Below are 20,043 nucleotides of genomic sequence, written 5' to 3' on the forward strand. Positions count from 1 at the left end.
TGCTCAGACACTTCATCTCAGTCACTTTTGTAAATTGGTCAGCCATTAATTTTTCCAATTTCTGCCTTGAGCATTAGGAAAACTCTACTCCATATATCAAGTTGAGACTAGAAATACTGGCTCTGTGTGTCAAGGTTAGACATATATAGAAGTCCCTATTTTTAGCTTGCATTAAATTGATTAGAAAATGCATCATTCTCTTCTTTTTGTACAACATCAGCACTTCATCTCATAAAACCCAGAAAGCAAAGATCTTGTGCATAATTTTTTTGACATATCCTTTTAGGGTTTTTTTTCTGTTAGTCCTCAATATTGTGACATTTTGTCTTACTAATTTATTCACATATTTTCTGTTCTCCTCATTTGCTTATCCAATGCCATTCTATGATTTATGCTTTACTATTTTCCTCCACTTAATGTTGTTAGTTACATCAGACACACTTTGATAGTAGGTTTTCTGACTCTACAGACAATGTAACTTTTTCTCCATTACACCTATACTTTTAGTGTAATTTTCTTTTATGCATTTTCCTGTATTATATTGGTTTAATCTTTTTCTTGAAGCTTTTTTCCCCCCTCAGGTTACATTTTTTCTTGTTACATTATTGAGGGGATTATCTTCAAGTCTTTGAAAGAGATGGCATCAAATGACAAGTAGTTGGGTTTAGAGTTAATCCAAAATGGAATATTCTGGTTCCTGAATTAATTTAGAGGGTAGATCTTCATACCACGAAGAATTTGTCCTGAAAGCAGTAACACTAACGGAAATCAATAATTTGATAGTATCTTCAATCATGGAACTACCAAAGTTAGACGTTTATGTACATGCTTTATTATCTTCCTGGGTTTTTAAAATACCTATTCATTAAATCTCTTGGTTTAAATACTTAAGTTTAAAAAAAAATTCAAAATGCATCCTAAAATCAAATTTTTATCCACTCCTCAATTGCCATGTATTGATTCCTTTTCCTGCAAATATTTCTCTTGCAACAAGTCTTGATTTTTTAAAATGTAAAACATTGCATATTTCTAACCATTGCTTTTAAACAGAAGCATCATTTTCATTAAAATAGGTTTTCTTTTCTGGGTTTGGGTGTTTTTTCATTCTTCATACACTGACATGCTGAATTTGCATGTTCCAGATGGACTATTATCCTGACCCAATAGGACTTTTCATATGTTAAAGAGCCACCAAGGCCAGGGAACTTTTGTCCCCAACCACATACAGTGGTCGCAGGACACATATGTTTCCCTCAATCTCCACAGCTCCAACTGAGTCAGGTGCCCAGTACAGTGAAAATGCTGTCCCTGAACCCACAAGCGTGAAATTCAAAAGGCATTTCTTTTCTGCCCAGAGGAGAGGTATGTAAGGATTTCTGTATGTAGGAGATACCACATGATTTTTGAGGACTTGACTCAGTCTTTTGCATAACATATTTCCTGAATGCAGTTTAAGAAAAGCTTGAGATGAGTGCAATGATGTGGACATGATTATTGGAAGAGTCATTAACAAGAAGTTTACAGGCTTTTGATAAAGTCATGATCTGGCAAAACAGTGAGCTGTAGTACTTCAGAAATGAGGGTAGTTATACCTCAAACTGCTTAGTGGGCTTTTCTGTGTTCTTGTTCATGGGATGAGGCTGCTGTTGCATCTCAAACAGCATACATCTGTAAAAGCAGTGGGCTCAAAACTTGACCTTTATCATCAATATTGCTATTCCCTGATGTCCTGTAATCCACTGTGCTACATTAGAGGTGGGGGCAGGGGTTGTCCTCATTCTGTTAAGAAGAAACAGAAACTATGTCTAACTTCTGAAACTGCAGCCAAACACCAAATATGCAGTCTCTTGCTCTCTCCTTCCTTCTGTGTAAGTCCCTTTTCCTACTTTATTAATTTTCTTTCTGTTCTCGACTCATCTTTTAAAATAAATTGTGGATGAATACACTGCCTTTTGTGATATCATTATGAAGCTGGGACCAGAGCAGAAACTAAAACAAAAACCATACATGACTATATGTTTGTCAGGTCCTGTGTCTGGAAAGACCATGGTTCTGCCTTTTAATTTTCCTTTTTCCTTTAATTCTTTTTTATCTTTAGCTTCTTTTTTTTTCCGCTTTTACTCTCTTGTGTAGCAGAACCACATCCTCGTTCTGCTACACAAAAGAGTAAAATTAAAAATTAGCTTTGCAGGATGCATTACATTCTCCATCACTGGGTCATTTTCAGTATTTTTCCCCTGATGTCTGTTTATCTCATTTCACTTTAGATAAGTAGATGATTGTTCATAACAGCAATAATATGCATGGTTCCAGATAATTTTACCTAACTTTTCTCTTCATTAAATTCTCTGTTTAACACTAGAAAAACTAACAAAATAATAAAAGGTTGTCCAACTACTAATTCTTGACATTTTGAATTCTTCTGTTTTCATGGTTGTGTCTTTAATCAAATCAATTCCAACAATGTTGTGATAGCAAATCAGAAACAGTTTGAAGGCAAATTCTGGGCATGGCTAACTGGAGGATGAAATTAATGTTTTATCCTTTGTGGCATTGGGGGTATATGCAACAACTCTCTAGAAAAATATGATAGCAACAGCTTATTGTAGCCAGAGGAAATGTATTTCCTGCATGCCTTGAACATAGTTTTCTGAAACTGTTACCTCCATAAAGACTTCAGCAGTACAATGTGTTAATATTCCTTTATAAATCTAAAACATGTCTAGTGTAGACACAGGTTGAGTATCTGCTCATTTTAGTAGTTGGGGTGTAATAAACCCCAGCAATACTTCTCTGTAGGCAGTTCATGACTTTTGTTCTGTTTTTATTTCTAGGTTACCAGAATCAAAACACCTAAACAGATAGATGAGCTCATAGAAATTGAGAGTGATACTGGAACTTGGTACAGGAGGTGTTTTGTAAGAATCCGCACAGAGCTGTATGGTGTAAGTAACAACATCTCTGTTCATTCTGTAATTACCTTTTTAATTAACTTTCAGAAATTAGATGGATTTGCTGAGTCCTGCTGTTGATAGCTGCAATGCTACATTTTCCATGCAACTGAGGGAATAAGGAACCAGTGTAAGGTTTTGGTTTCCTGACCCAGGAAAAATGCAGGTGAATCATAGAGCTTTATCCCAGCTTCAGAGGAGGAAAATGCTGCATTGGTCCTCACAGAAGTGATGGCTAATAATTACATGGTGATATTCATAAAGAGCACAAAATAACTATGTATTGAGAATGTGGATCAATATATATGTATGGAAGGAGGTGACACACAAGTAGATGAAAAATTATCAGGAGGTAAACAAGGCAGCTACATTAGTTAAAAATTATAAATTCATTAATAAACTGTCTACATTAATGCCTTTGTAAGGCATTGTATCTGCATGTATTTTTTAGGTATTTCAGATGTTTTACCAGAAAAATATTTTAGAGCTATTTCAGATTTTAATACAAGCTTGCTGGGACTGTGCTTCTTATCCTTTTGTTAATTTTTCTGTAAAACCAAAATTACATAGTATCTTTTGAGCCTTGCAACAAAAATTGAAACAGTCCTCATTAATTAATCTTTTAAAAGTTCAAAACTGTCTTTTCACAGCTATTAAAAATCTGTCATTTCAAGCTCTCTAGAACTATGATGAAGTGTTGTTAAGCGAGGTTTGTCACAAATTACTTTGTTAGGAAAAGTCACATTTTCCCCAGGGAAAAGAAAAAATTCCAAAACCTGCCTACTTTTACAATTACTGACCAAAAATGGAGCACTTGAAGACTAAAATATTATTATTTGGCCGTTATATTACTAAACCAGCTTTCAAGGAACTGCAGCTTGGTTGGCTCACATCCTTTCTTATATCACTAGACTAGATCCTGGGTCAGAGTCATCACTGCATGATATATATTGGGGCCTCTGAGAACAGATTTCCTCCTCTCCTCTCCTCTCCTCTCCTCTCCTCTCCTCTCCTCTCCTCTCCTCTCCTCTCCTCTCCTCTCCTCTCCTCTCCTCTCCTCTCCTCTCCTCTCCTCTCCTCTCCTCTCCTCTCCTCTCCTCTCCTCTCCTCTCCTCTCCTCTCCTCTCCTCTCCTCTCCTCTCCTCTCCTCTCCTCTCCTCTCCTCTCCTCTCCTCTCCTCTCCTCTCCTCTCCTCTCCTCTCCTCAAGAAGAGAGGGAGAGAGATGAGAACACCATTCTCAGTCAGTTCCACTACACTGTCTCTGACCCTGTGGTACTCCCACATTTTCCTCATATAGTGCAGGCATCAATTTCTAGCCATGGTAGGTTACAATATATCAAACTGTGATTGTATCCTTAATTATGGAATATAGTTTGTCTAATACTGGGAAGTGAGAAGAAAACATTTCTGAGACAATCCCTAGTTTATTTGAAAAAGTAAAATGAAGCTGTCTAGAGATGAAGAAAGTTTGGGGTGATAAGAATAAAGTTGAATTTTTGTACATAGTCCACCCTGGTTGCAAAAAAAAAAATTATATGAGACTACAGTATGTGCTTGCAGCTGAGAAAGCAAATCACATCCTGGCCTGCCTTAAAAGAAGTGTGGCCAGAGAGCTGATTTGCTCTCTCTCATGCCCTGAAGAAGCAAGCAAATAAGAATCAAATATCTTCTAGCCTTTAAGAAAACTGTTCAAAATAAATGAAGATATGTAAATAAATGTGTTTCATAATGATTTACAGATTTGGTTGACATTTATGAGATGCTTCAACTACCCAGTGAAGGATAATACAATCAAACTTACAGCTGTGTGGTTCACCCTGTCTTTTGGGTAAGAGTGGTTGAGATTTAACCATTTTTTGTAGTCTTGACAGACAGAAAAATCATCTGCATGTAAATTTCTGACACTATAATCATCTGTTTTATTCAGGATCTTTCCACAAAAGGCTACGTTTGTCAGTTAGTCTGTTCTTGGTTGCAAACCTGACTCATCAGGAATACCTTCTTTGAAAAACTGACATCTTCTGGTGTCAGCATCTTTCAATAATTCTATATTATGGAGGATTTTGTTCTGATGGAGTAACAGCTCAGTCACATAAGTGTCCAAGGGAGCTGCTCATTCACACCTTGCACAGATTTCTGAATGAGTGAGATTGGTGCCTGAAGTTTTTCTGGTTTTCCACAGCTACTATGGCTTATCTGTCTGGTTTCCTGATGTCATTAAACATCTGCAGTCAGATGAGTATGCATCCCGAGTGAAACATTTCCGCAATGAGGAGGTCTCACATTTCGTCTTCAACTTCACACTGGAAAATCAGATTCACAGCAATGGAGAATACATCAATGACAGGTCTAGAGGTTTCCTAATATCTTGACTTAGTTGGAATAAACAGATGCATGTTTTAGAGCTCATCCTAATAACCCGTTTTTTTCCATGAAGTAATGATAGATGGTTTTGTTACCTTTTAGTGAATACTTATTTCTGTTCTTAATTTCTTATGACTCATGAGCATGGGAAGAAATGTACATGCCCTTGTGGTTCCTGTGTGAGGATCCACCATGCAAACCCAGCTTCCTCATCTTCCTGCAAAACAGACCAAAAAGCCTACGTCAATTTTACTTCCTTTCACAGTGGGATTCAAAGGTTTTCAGATCCAACATATGCAGTATATTGTAGGGGGCTGGGAAAAGATGTACTTTCATCTCTGTTGCTGCTTCTTTTTTTTTTTTTTTTTTTATGAAAGACACTTCTGTGAACAGACTGAACATTGGGAGGTTAGGATCTTATCACAGAAAAATGAAAGCTAAACGTTACTGTAAACCAATGAAAAGCATGAACAGCTCTGAAATGGGAAACACCACCCTGGCAATGCCTTTTGTGATTATTTAGCCAAAGGCAAATATATTAAGGCTATATCTGGACTTCACAAATAACTAGATAACTTAGGGGAAAATTAAACACAGCTGGTTTAGATATCTGGTTTCTATTAAGAAATGTACACACCAACCATGTGAATAGTCTGCTGGAAGGCATGATAATAAGTAATTATTATTTCCATACGAAAATCTATATGTAAGTGAATAAAATTGATTTTGTGATTATTTAGTAGTAGTGCTTGAGTTTTGACATAGTTAAAGGTTTATGTATAGAAGAAAAAAATGGCTGTTATGTAATTTTCAACCTAGCCATAGCTTCCAAGTCCCACTTCTTTCCAGAATGTAGATGTTCTCCTAAAATCAGAGAACTGTCTGTAACTGAGGTTGTATCAATTTAAACAGAATATTCTTGTAAAACACTAAATCTAACATTAATTTATAGTAAATCAGTAATGTACTCTTTCTAATGTGCAAATTTAATATGCCTCTGAGACTTATTTGGGATTCACAAAACATTTTCCAGGAGATATGAACCTATTTAATATCCTTGCTTCATAAATGTTTCAATACCCTACTCACCTTCAATCTCACTGTTTCCTTCATGTTCTTTCTTAATGAGAAGATCCATCAATACTTGACTTTTTAATACATTGCTTTTCTGTTGGGTTTTAATTCAAATCATTGTGACACCAATTTTAATGTAGTCACATACTTCCTGTATGAAGGTAAAAAGTGCATCAGAAGAATGTAGAACATGTAGTTCTGTCATTTTTGTTTTAACTGACTAATCTAGTCACTGTATTTTCTTTGTTCTCTTCTGGAACTAGTCTACATTTTAGAATGGAAAGTGCTGTATGAAAAATGATAATGAGTAACTCCAGCCTGATTTTAATCAGTCTATCACAAATGAGAAATTATATAGTAACTAAAACTAATGGGCTGAAAACACAATTCTTCTGACCAATACAAAAAAATAATTCATTGGTTAGTAAGTCACTTAGTGTGATAAATACTAGCTTTTTCTCTCCTTTCTCATAAAGATGTGGTTCCAACAAATTTATTCGTGAGAGAATTTAATTCCTGCTCCTTTGTAGATAGCATATTTTTTGTGTTCCTATTCCTACTATTACTCTTCTTATAAGAATCATACTTAGCTAGTGACACTAGGTTTGATTAGAATAAGGTTGGATCTGTGTTTGGAAGCAAAAACTGCCCTTTTTTTCCACACCTTCGTGTGAAATAAAAGACATCACAAAAATAATTATGCCATTCCACATATTTGTTATGGTTGCTGATGTTAGCATAATCATGTTATTTGGTAGAATTTTACTAAAAAAGTCTTACTCAAAAAAGCATTGTTTTAGTCTAATGACATGGGGGTAGAAAGTCACTGTAAGTAATATAATTTGTCTCTGATTTTTCTAATTTTATTTTGATAAAATCTAGGTTAAATGAGAGTCAGTAGGAAGGAGGATGTTCATAAATAAAGCTGACAGCAAATTTTTTATGTTTTATGTACATAGTAATTATAATTGCATCCATAGGCACAGAATTAATGAGGGCATACTTACAGTTAGATGTCTAGCTGTGTAACTGGCAATGTAACTTTTTATTCATGTTATAGCCATTTGTGAAAACAATGCTTAACACCTGTATGTTTTGCATTTGAGCCTAACCCAGTAACCAGTGTGCTCTTCTGACAAATCAAGATTCTTTTAAAAATTCTTTATTTTCAGCTTGTTGGTATTAGCTAGTGTTTGTTTATTCCCAGGGACTCAATATCTGAAGCATGATCTCCCTGTTTCCAGGTGTAATGTCAAATTACTAGCAATTGTGATTTCACAAGGCTGTCTCATGAATTTCATTACATTGGTTTTGATTGATGATTAAGGACAAGTAACAACAGAAATATTATCAAATAAATTATATTACCAAATTGGGCCAGTAACTCCGTGGTGTTATTTGTCTTACTAATTCTTCTGAGCAATAGTATTCTAGAACTAGTTAATCATTAATCACATCTGCAAAATGCATCAAAGGAACCATTGTTACTGGGATTGAGATTTTTTTAGATATAAACAGCTGCATCTGTTGCTATTTCAAAACTATGAAGGTAAATTGACAGCAATTCTTTGCATTGGGCAGGTTTATTATGATGAAGTTTAAATCAGTAACCTTTGAAGATTCACTTTTTAAGAACTGTGTTTTTGAAGACATCACTTCACTGAACACATACTTCAGGAACTGTACTTTCGTGAATACCACCTTCTACAACACAGGTATGAGAAACAGCCTCAAATGCCCATTGGTCAGCTGCATGTTTTCATCTTACATTTCTAATTTCTGGATTTCCAATAAGACACACAAGAAGTCCTCTTGTAGTATAATCATAATCATAATCATAATAATTTATAAAAAGCAGCTAGCTTGTTACAACAGAGAAGTGAATGGATCTCACTACACAAGAGATACTGCAGGCCTAATAGTGCCTCGGAAAATGAATTATTTATTTTATTCACATAATAAGTGATTTATTTTTCATCTTTGATTTCAACCGTCTCCAAAGAGATTCAGTCTGGACAGAAGAAAATGCATTTACCATTTTACTGGTAGCTTTAACTACTGTATTTTTATTTAGTGCAAAAGGGTCTGGTGAAATACTTTGTTCATTCTGCTTGCTGTGGCAGGGGAATCTGAGTATAGGATTCAAATTACCTGGTCTATATTCGTTCCAAATCTCCTAAGTATTGTGACAAAAATATGAATCCATATTTTCGTATGTTTAAACAGAAGACTTACTTTTTTTCCAGTTTAATAAAACATAACTCAAAGTAGAACATGGACAACCAAGCTTGTTGAAAAGATGGGGCACTTCTTCCCACTTTCCTGTAACTACAGCAGACATAACAGTAACAGACCTGGGTTTCAGAGCAAGCAATGACTTTAATGTGGAAGGAAGGTGTTCTTGGTTCAGGTTTATAAGGCTGACAAAAGGAATGGGAAAATAAAAGGAATACAGGGGTAGTTCTCTGGAATGGTTTTGGCAGAAGAATCAACTACATAGAGTAACTCATCTATGGACAAGCTGAAGACCATGAGGCCTTCTCAGGAACTAAAATCAGTTTAAACTAAATTCCACGGGAATATTTCCCTTAAAGGAAGTCAAACCAAACTGACCACAGTTGACAGTCTCATCAGGAAATAGCAGGCCAGATACTGAGAAAGACTGAGTAATAGAAACTTGCAGATACCTAGCACATTTTATGGAAGACCAGCTGGTGCTGAAAGGCCTTAACCAAATACAGTCCAGCCAGGGTAACATATAGTACTAAAACTTCCTAATTCCAGGCTTTAGTTGGTCCTTTTCAAGAGCTTTGCAAATTTTTCTAGTAAGGTAAAAACTATCAAAATTACCAGCAGTAACTAGTGCCCTTTTTGCAAAGCTGTGAAAGCTCCAAGTTGTCATTACATTTGCTTGAATTTGAAATGTTTTTAATCAAAAGTTGCACATAGAGTTGGCTGTTAGCTGAAATTATTCTTTTTCTTCTTTCCACAGATCTCGAGCAGTATAAATTTGTTGACAGTGAATTGATAAATTGCACATTTTTTCACATCAGGACAGGATGCCAGATTTCTTTTGATGATGACTACAGTGCCTACTGGATCTACTTTGTTAATTTCCTGGGAACTTTGGCAGTGTTACCAGGAAATATTGTGTCTGCTCTCCTGATGGATAGAATAGGACGGTTAACGATGCTAGGTAGGGGCTTCACTTTGGTACAGGGAACATCAAAAGTAACATGTCCTCTTTTCAAGGAATTTGGCTAGAGAAATGAAAAACATTATTTCTGCAGATATGTCATTTGTGTTCCATCATAAATACTCTTTTTAAAAGCCCCCAGTTTTGAAACTCTAGGGAAAAAAGGGATCTGTAGCCACCTGTAGTTGCTCTTCCACAGATATTACAAGACCATGGTCTAAATTCTAAATTCTAGGCATTTAGAATGAGATTTTGGAGGCTGATGACCATTGGTTTATCTTTGCTCAAGCTGAAAGGAAGGAAAGGTGTGCACAGGTGACCCTCAGCTAGTGGAGCAGCTCCTGGAAAGTATCAGCTGTTCTTTGTCTGTTATCTATTTTGCATAGGAACACAGTTGAAAGGTATCTCCTGTGGATTGTCTACAATGAGAAATCTGTTTTCAATTTGCTTAAATAACTATGTGGTAGTTCATTGTCATTATTTTCTAGGACAATATCCCTATATAAATACATGAAAATAAATACAGCATTTTTATTATAAGATATGAACACGTTTCATGTAATTGCAAAAGATGATCAACTAAGAATAATGGGAGTAGTTTTGCTCAGGCATCTTGCTTTGGGAATTCAAAGAGGCTTCCGACCTAATACTTTGTGATGTATTTTGATATGTGAGAAGTCATATCTTTTTCTGTGACCTCCTTTCTTCAACATTTGTCTTTCTGTCTGGCCTTACCAGTGGAGGAGGTCTCTTTGGTTTTTAACTCAAATATTTGGGTCACTTATTTAGCTACACTGTGTGCATAGAAATATAAGGCAAAACAAAGGTTATTCTTTATATACAACTCCACTACATGTTTGTTTCACCTGCCTTGTACCTAGGTGGTTCCATGGTTCTTTCTGGCATCAGCTGTTTTTTCCTGTGGTTTGGGACCAGCGAATCCATGATGATAGGTATGCTGTGCCTCTACAATGGCCTCACCATCTCAGCATGGAACTCTCTAGATGTTATTACTGTGGAGCTGTATCCTACAGACAGAAGGTATGTGCAGTTACATCTCCCATACACTCACTGAAACTATGTACCAGCAGAAATGGCAAATAGAACTTATTTTATATGGGCCTTACTGAGTTAGTGATGTTTTGAGAGGGCCAAATTAATAATTTGTCCTATGAAAAACAAAGGGAATCAATGAGGGGTTTTTAGTAACTTAGTATGTATTTGCATGAAATATCTCCTAATCAGGAAAATACCATACATGTAGTGTCATTTGAAAGCAGAAGGTCTAACAGCTACTCCCATTTAAAACACAGCTAGTATTTCTGAAAACAATAATGGAGTATCTTTGAGTTTCCTGTAGTTTAACTGTATAAAAGGGCAGTAGTTGGTCCAAACCAGAAATACAGCTGCATTTGTCTGTTGACTGTGAAATGGTGGGAATCTTGATAAAAATCACTGTCTGAACCATGCTGTGCTGCTGATCAGTCTGCTGTGAATTTGTATGCAGTGTAAACTAAGTGGGTAAAAATTATCTTGGGCACTGCTCTTGACTCTTCAGGGCTCTTGCAGGAAATCTCAGGACAATTTTCAAATCCTGCATTGCTGCTAGATAACATAGGTTGGGGGTTTTTTTGGGTACAGGACACTTTTTAATCCTGGCCTTACACCACTTAATGGACTGAAGGAAGAACTGTTGAATCATATTCTCGTATGGGGAGTGCAAAAATGTAAAAGCTGTGCTATCTTGAAATGACTTGAATACTTTTCCCCTCTCAAATCCCTAAAAATATTTAAGTAAAATTTCCCAGATTCCTAAAAAAGGACGTTGTGTCCTTTCTCCTGTTGCAGTGATAATTATTATGTCATCCACTGGATATTTGAAATGCAGTGAAAAATATTTCCAGTTTATAAATGAATGATGCCTTACTGGCAAATTTAATTTTTTTTGAAAGGAGTTATCTTGTCTTTAACACTGTCCATGAAGAGATTTAGAAAATTGCAGACTAGCTTCCCTGTTTTCCTTTCATTGTCATTTTAAAATTATGTGCTTCTTCAGACAAGAAATTGATGTCCACAGCTGTAATTATATCAAGTAACGATACCAATCTATTTATGAATCCCAGGCACTGAGCTTCAAAATTAAGTGCTAGTATTTTTAATACACCTCAGGAAATTGCTCTTCTGGCAAGAACTCTTCCACAATCCAAATGCTATGAAATAATTTTAATAAATATTCTGTAGAAATGACCATCTTCTGGGTATTCCTGAATGTAATAGCCACATACATTTTCCTAAAGTGAAATAAAGAAAAATTATTTGGAAAAGTCATTGCTGTTAATTGAAAAAAAAATAATGACTAGGAATGATAAAAATAATCTAACTGATATTTATCTGTATATATCTATACAGATGTTAAGGCATCTGTAGTTGTATCTACAAGTGGTTGTTTTTCATAGATTCTTCTAGCTTTGGGATTATAGCAATTTCTTACTCAACTTTTCTCAATTTAAAAATCTTTTGTATGCAGGAATTACTGTCCAGAAACAGAAACTTAATTGAAGCTGAGTTGTTTTTTACAACAAATCAGAGAAAAAACTTGTCCCCTTGAATTATCAGTGCAAAAAAGCCGATAGGTAAAGGTACCTGTGCCTGGAAAGACATAGTTGACATAGGCTTTTGATGAGACTTTTTCCCAGAAGTTCTGATAGTGATGGAATCATGACTGCTAGTTTTTGCCAGCTTGGTTATGAGTAAACAACCAATTTGAGATTTTTTTTTTAGATGGGCAAAGCTACTTCTTATTTTGTAGAACTTTTTGAAAATTAATTCCTTCAGGGACTCAAATAACTTACTTACAAGAATGTTTGTCTGATTTTTTTTTTATCCAGACTAGCTGCAGTTTAACAACCAGCATTGCTCACCTCTCATAGTCCTGGGTTTCCTTCTCAGACTCCTGTGATCTCCATAACCAAGCACAGCTTGCCACAGTTTGCTGGGAATTTCCAGCTTCTGCAAGTAACTGTAGGGTGAACAGCCTTTCTCAGCATATGTGGAACATGAAGCTTCCTGATCTGTTTTTTCATATAAAATCCTTCGTACTTAAGATGACATTCTCTTTTGCTACAAAGCAAAAGCAAAACAAATTCCAGAGTGAATCTGGTCCTGAAACTGGCTTCCAGATTCTCCTGTAAAGGGAATCTAAGCACAAAATCCTTCCTCACTCTGTCAGTGTTTAATACTATTTTCTTACAGCCTATCAGTGAAATGACCACAAATGTGCAGCAAAGGGTAGCTGGAGGTTGGGCTCAAAGATAGATGGGTGGAAGGAGGCCAGTTCATGCTACCATGCACAGGAGGCTGGACTGGGTAGCCTCTCCTTTTCCTCCTCTTGGAGACCAGCCAGTTGCTGAACTGCAGGGGCTTTGCTGGTGTCATGCAGTATAATATGAAAGGTGTTTCATAAATCGTACTCTAGCTATTTAGGGATCATACTGGCTTTTAGCCAGGTAGGAGTGTGGTAAACAGTTTGGCAATGTGCAGTCTATGTGATACAGGGTACACATTTCAGTTTATTCTTCATCAGCTATAGTTGCTTCAAAATCTTGACAGATTTGGATTCTGTATAAATTCACACTCATCAATATATTTACATTTTAGTTTACTAATCCCTGGAATTGAGGTAACTACATAGTTTGTCCTACTTTCTTGATGAGTACTGCCAAATTTTATACTATTTTAGGTTAGCTTTTGCTTTCATGTTCTTCATAAAACATCTGCTGGTTTGTACAACTGCTGTAATAGATATTAGAGGATGTATAAATTTCAAATGTTTCTCAGGTAAATGAGGAAGTTGTGTTCAAATAGAAAATAATGTTACTAATGTTGGTCATAAGTGTGTTTCTGTCTTCTAGATGATATATATGAAGTTGTTAATAATATTTTGATAATATTCTACCATTTTTTAAACTTTTAAATACACAAACTTTAAAAGACGCTCATGATAGCTAGATATAAACTAGCTAGTGATTTCCAACAAGCAAGTAAATTAATATAGCTCAAGAATATAAAGAACTTCTATTTTCTCTTGTCTCTTCTCTTGTCCTTTACCTTATATTCTTAATGGACTCTGCTATCCATCAGGAGAAGAAATCTGTAGGCTGGAGTGCGTGACACCAAAAATTCCAGTCACTGAGCATTTTAGAAGGAGGAATGGGCTGAAAGTGTAACTTCAATACAGCCATAGGTGCCTAGCACTCCAGCAACATAAACCTGAAGGTGCTAAGCTGAGCACCTAGAAAATATGAAATGCCTGCTTAAAGATAATTTTGTTAGCTTTTTGGGACTTGCTTGCATCATATGCAAATTCTGCAACAGGAGTAGGGATTTTATCCTTTCTTCTGACAGCACTCCACTCTCTTAACCATGAAACTGTTTTCTCACTGTGCAGTTCCCAATCTTATTCACAGTGCATCTTCCAACTTCTCTAGTAGATGAGGGAAACTAAGTTTTCTTCACTACCTCTATATTTTACCCTCAAGCCCTCTTTGTTCTCTACATTGGCAGAGTGATGTGGAAAAAAATATTATGTGATGAGGTAATTACAGCTTGTGCTGTAATGTGTGTGCCCAAGGGGCCTGCAATCACACTGCACAGTTCCTCAGCTCTGCCTGTAATATAAATACGGATGGAAGAAAGCTTAAGTTCTCTGAAGGAGGAAGCTTAGGACATTTTTATTACTTTAAAAAGCAATTTTTACTTTCACATAAATGGTAAGTATCTTCTTGTGAACTTGGGAAGCACCAGCATTATAAGCCAAGATTCTCATCAGAAAGACGATACAACAAATAACTAAAACCTATATAGAAAGTGGAATAGAAATAGATTGTCTCCCACATAGACAATTAATCATATTGCATCAGATAACCAACAATTCATCATTTTTCTATGGCTGTCATAGATCTGGGTTTGAATCTTGTCCAGGAATACTTAGAATTCAAGGTGATCTATAAAATTAAGTCATCCTGTTTTCCCTTTTTTAAATGCCTCTGAAAAAAAGTTCATAAGGGTTTGGCCATAATTAAGAAATAAGTCTATCTTCAGTTCATGATTTTTAATTTTTTCACTTCTTGAACCCTTAGGATATATGCCCAGAGCAATAAATATTATTCTCACAGTATCTTATCTCCAGGTTTGTATTGGTGTGGACAAAGAGAAGAAAAAGAAGAGAAACTTTATATTCTTTTGAGTCATAATAGCAGTAATTGACTTTCAGTAGATTTTACAGCTATTTTCTACTCTCATCCTGTGGATATAGTTCAACTACATTTTGCTGAAATTTTAAAGTTCTTAAGGCGTGACCTGCCACACCTATGCCTTTTGCAGTAGTCCGAGGAAGGAAGGCAAATTCCACAGTTTTACTTGCACGCTAAGCACTATAATTGATCAAGCCATGAACTACATGATATGTAGTTCTGTACTAATTTTTTAAGAGAACATAAAAATATCTGGGCATGGAAACTTGTCCATAGAACATTTGGATACTCTGTTTAATTCTTTACATATTATCAATTCTAACAACATTTTGTTGTACCTTGCTGTTTTTGTAAATTGCTCTGGCAAGATAGATAACAAATATTTGTGCTGCACATTTAGTAGCACTCTGCCACAGGACAATGAAGTTTTTAGATACTTTATCAGCAGTGGAAAAGTGGATCTGAAATATTTTATGTAGGAATACAAGCACCTGGTCTAAGAAAGAACATATGTGGCAATCAGGAAACAAGCTCTTTTAATCTAAAGGCTTGGATAATCCCTCTATTTTTAACTGTTTGGGCTCTTGCCATTTTTATGTGGACCTTGGATGAAGGGAAGCTAAGCATTTTTCTTTGTCACAGCTTTCTCAACAGCAGAAGTAAAATACATTGGGGAAAATTCCTTTTCAGTAACATCCAGCTTTCTCTTCATGCTGACATTTTTATTAAAGACATTTGCATTTTTCTCCTATCAATACTAAATTCTGTATCTGGGGGTTTTTTTAAGACAATGCTAAATTGATTAACCAGCATTTTCTTACTGATGTGCCTGAAAGACTTATATGAACTCTCTAGCTGGACGAAGAATTCTTGCTACTTATGACTGGTCTCCCTTGACCAGTAATGAGGATTACTCATGAGGTCAACATGACATTTTTGTGCAAATGTTTGTCCAATAATGGATCAACACAAAGAAAATGGGTGCATATATAAATGGTGCTATTCCCTTGGAATTTTTCACTTAATTTGTTCATCATGCTAAGATGATACATAACTTTAATCATTTGCTGACACTCTTGGACTTTCCTCAAACATTGTAACAGAGACTACTGTACTAATGCTGCAAGAGACTGTAGTCATACATGTGTGATTCGCAGCATACTTATTTCCTGGCTATTTTTATTTCCCTGGATTCAGAAGAATTAATTATAAAAGCATGGATTAATACAGATTTTAAAGAGTTTTAAACACAAACACTGTTCTAAGAAGGATGTTCTAAAAAAGCAAGCAGTCTGAATTTGCTACACCTAGAGCTCCATAATGGTTTGACACCTTGTTCTGACTGTAAGTACAAACACATTCAAACACAGTATTAAAATTGAAGGGTATGAAGGTATAAGATTAAACAGTGACAATTCTTTTCAGGTACAGGTCATAACAGCAATTTACTCTAAGCTTGTTAAAATCTTATTGTTCATGCCAATTATGTGCTTATTTTAGGCAAAAGGACATGACTGAAATCTGCTTAAAGATTAAAAGATTCAACTTCTTCTGGGTTGTTAATTTTTTAATTATCAGGACGGCTAAGAGCAATAAAATGAGCTTACTTTTTCTTACTTTTTTGTTTATATTTTGATAATACTAATGGGATTAGACTAATAAAAACCCCTTACAATCAGCAAAATTCTGTAAGTCAATTTTACAAACAGAATTGGTTTTTAAGTGCAATAAAAATATTTTTATTTTGTTCAGACAGAAGAAGTATTGTATGTATTACAAAATTGCCTTAGAACCTGATATAGTAATGTTGGGTATATAATCAATAGTAGGTCTAAAGAACAGTGGCATCTGTAGAACATGAAAAGAAATGGTTCAAATTGCTCAGAAAATTGTATTCAGACCACTGTCATAACTAGTTGATATAAGCAGCTAACATCTGTGAAACAGCTTACCTTTCTTTATAAGGTAGTATAAAACAACATTAAACATAAGTAAAACATCCCCATATGTTCTGTGGTATTGTTTTTCCAAAGATTTCCTGCCTGTATCTATCCGAATTTGTTTTAGCTGGATCTGTGTATTCTTTGGGGAGTTCTGGTATCTCTGAATATACTGAGGCTGTTGATGACTAGGTGTCTAGTTTTTCTGTGGGTTTTTTTTTCCTGTTACTGTTACTTGGAGTTAAGTTTGATTTTACATCAGCATTGACAACCAAGAAAATCATATTTATGTGCAGACTGATCACAACCAGTCACCACCATAACTTTAGAAGTACTTTCTGTGCCTAAATGAGGCTGACATTACAACCATTCTGACTCTTTTCCTTTCCTTCTTCCCTTGAGTTCTTCAGAATAGCTGCAATCTCGTGTTATCCTATCACATAAACTTGGTTTTCCAGTCTAGCTGTGTTATCTTTAACCTCTTTCCACCTGCTTGTCTATTTTAACAAAGCCCTTTCCTCAAGAATCTCCTGCCTACCTGCATGCTTTGTGCAGCTCTTCAGAAGGACCTTGACAGGCTGGAGATAGGGGCAGAGAAGAGCCATCTGAAAGTGCAGCAAAGGCAAATGCAGGGTCCTGCACCTCAGGAAGAATAACCAGTGCAGGCTGGGGACAGACCTGCTGGTCTAAAATGACCCTGTTTGAGCTTTGAGGTTGGACCAGGTGACTCACTGTGCCCCCTTTCAACCTTACCCACTCTGTGATTTGTGAACACTACAAGATCCACCAGTCTGGGCTCCTTCCCTCTCAGTAGCTACACCCCATCCTGGGTCATATTCTTCCAGATATTTTGGGCTTTATATGTCCCTGGAGCACAAATGTTGCCATGCTAGACATTTGCTTATTTTCTCCTAGGCTTTGGAAATTCACTCCAGTAGGATGCTCTTCTCTGCTTCCTTCAGTGTATCTCATGCTCCCCCTTCAGACCCATTCCTCCAAAGGGTGTACTTAGAATGGGAATGTTTTACCTTGCTCATTTCTCCTTTGAAAAAGGTATTTTCAAGGAGCTGCTACAAATGTTTCTCTGTCAGAAATTTCCAAACACAACACTTCCCCCAAGTTTCCTCATCTGCTGCTCTCAGCAATGTGCTCTCTGGCAGCCCTTGGAGGTCCTGGCTGCCAGAGGGCAGAACCTGTCATTTTCAAAATTGTTATGTCCCGGATGTGCATGTTTAGTTTTCCCTGGCACTATGTATTTTGTAAAAGTACTGCAGGTTCAACCAAATATATATAAAACAAGTAAATAAGGACTTTGAACATGTAAGAGACATATCTAGGTCTCTTCTACTTGTTTATTCCCACAGATTTTTTGGATAGTTTCTACTCTGCTGTAGAAATGACCTCTCTCTTTTTCCTTTGATACTGCCAATACTTAGTGTCATGCACTGTCTGGATGGATGCTGTGCTTTACACAAAGAGGAATTGTGCTTATTTCAGAAAAAAACAGTGATTTCTTTGCTAAATATTACACATTTCAGAGATTAAAATACTGCTAGGGGGTGCAAGAGACATATTGCCAGATTAATAGTACATAAATGTGTAATCATCCAGAAAAAAAAAAGTAATTTGTGTTTTGTTCCAGATTCAGAAAAGACATATAATACACAAAGCTGACACTAGAACACTATCAACTCTTCTAAATTTACTTTTATAACATTTTATGTAAGGGAACTGACTTTGGTCTGCAACAATAGAAAATAAATATTTAATGTAATGGGAAAAAAACTATTTGAAGGTGTATTAATTAGTACATTACATGTCTTAAGACATGCAGACATTATTTTAAATTATTTAAGAATTCAAAAGGAAAGGCTCCATTATTTCAAAAGGGAACACTCCAGATGTTGTTCAGATTGTGGAGCTGACTTTTTGGGTTAACTAGAATGATGGAATTATGTTTCTTAGAGCGAACCACAGTATTTTAGGAATATACAAGACGGATCTAGACCTAGTCATCATTCTTTTGATGAAGGGTCCTCAAATATACCAGGACTGTTATTGTTCTAAAGCACAGTATCCCGGACAGGGCATGAACAGTGCTGAAAGCCCCTGTATCCTGGTCATCTCTCCCAGACTGAAGCCTTTACCACTCCCCAAGCAGACAGCCTGGAAGCAGGACACAAAAAGGCTTAACTGATCTACGCTATTGAGGTACAGATTTGCCAAAGAGCAGAGGAGGTGGACTCTGACACTCTGGGCTGTGGCCAGGTCAATCAGTTGCTTCAGACAGAGGATATCTCATGCCGTGATATAATTGTTTGCAGTTTTCAAAACCAAAAATCTGCTCTGCAAAGAGCATTGATACACTGTATCCTTGCTCTCAGCTGGAGTCAAGTATTTGTACTTCAAGTTGATTCTCTTGGCTCCTCTTTAGTAGCTCCAGTAGAAGCTTTTCAAACTTCCCAGGATTTCAGTCTACATCTGAGCATAAGAGTTCTTCCTTTCGCTCACAGGTGCTTCAGTAGAATAAGCAGAGCCTTTTAAGTCACTTAGAAAACTAGCTTTTCTCTTAATTCCTGTTGTTTAGACTAGGGCTTTTAATTGCAGTACAAGCAAGAAATATTTTATTCTGAAAATTAGAACAACTATTTTCCTGAATTTCTAAGAGAGCTGACAAATGTTACACATTCTACCATTACACAGATATCTTTGTTAGGAAACTTTTGGTAGGGCAAGCTTATTCCTGCATCAATGAATCATACAGTCATGTCAAAACACAATTTAAATTATGGCAGTTTGCATAAGACATATATGCAAGAATTACAAAATATAAAAATACTTCAGACTACTAAAATCACATCACTGTAATGCAAGACTCCACCTGAATTACAGGTGTCATACTTTCTCTTGGCAGTCTATTTCCTTTTTCTTTTGTCCAAAGTTTCTCAGATACTTCTTTCACCCAACAGATTTTTTTATACCTTATCTTCTTTACCTCTAAGAGATGAACATTCATTTTAATACTGGAAGTCCCATTAGCCTTTGAAAAAGCACTGTTTCAACATCTGTACACCTGTAAGAAACTCAATTTTAATTCAGTACCCTAAAATTATCATCCTTTAATTCTCATTAATAATCATCACACAGATGACAAAGCAGTTCTCCTTTGGGAGCTACTTGACATGTCTGCTCTCCTAATGCAGCCATTTAAGTCTTACTGAATTTCCATTTGCAAGTTCCATGTCCAATTCTAGAGGTGCAAACT

The 20,043-nt window shown here is 36.0% G+C and overlaps 1 protein-coding gene across 1 annotated transcript in view; it reads left to right on the forward strand.

The window, feature by feature from the left end:
* Nucleotides 1–20,043, forward strand: part of SV2C (synaptic vesicle glycoprotein 2C) — a 119,263-nt gene that overhangs the window by 89,458 nt on the left and 9,762 nt on the right. The window contains exons 7-12 of the mRNA XM_066569735.1: nucleotides 2,835–2,945; nucleotides 4,692–4,780; nucleotides 5,135–5,299; nucleotides 7,972–8,105; nucleotides 9,383–9,582; nucleotides 10,464–10,627. Of these exons, the coding sequence (XP_066425832.1) occupies nucleotides 2,835–2,945; nucleotides 4,692–4,780; nucleotides 5,135–5,299; nucleotides 7,972–8,105; nucleotides 9,383–9,582; nucleotides 10,464–10,627 (863 nt within the window). The remainder of the gene's footprint in view (nucleotides 1–2,834; nucleotides 2,946–4,691; nucleotides 4,781–5,134; nucleotides 5,300–7,971; nucleotides 8,106–9,382; nucleotides 9,583–10,463; nucleotides 10,628–20,043) is intronic.

This window comes from Molothrus aeneus, chromosome Z, assembly GCF_037042795.1.
Source record: "Molothrus aeneus isolate 106 chromosome Z, BPBGC_Maene_1.0, whole genome shotgun sequence".
In the NCBI taxonomy this organism is placed as follows: Eukaryota; Metazoa; Chordata; class Aves; order Passeriformes; family Icteridae; genus Molothrus; species Molothrus aeneus.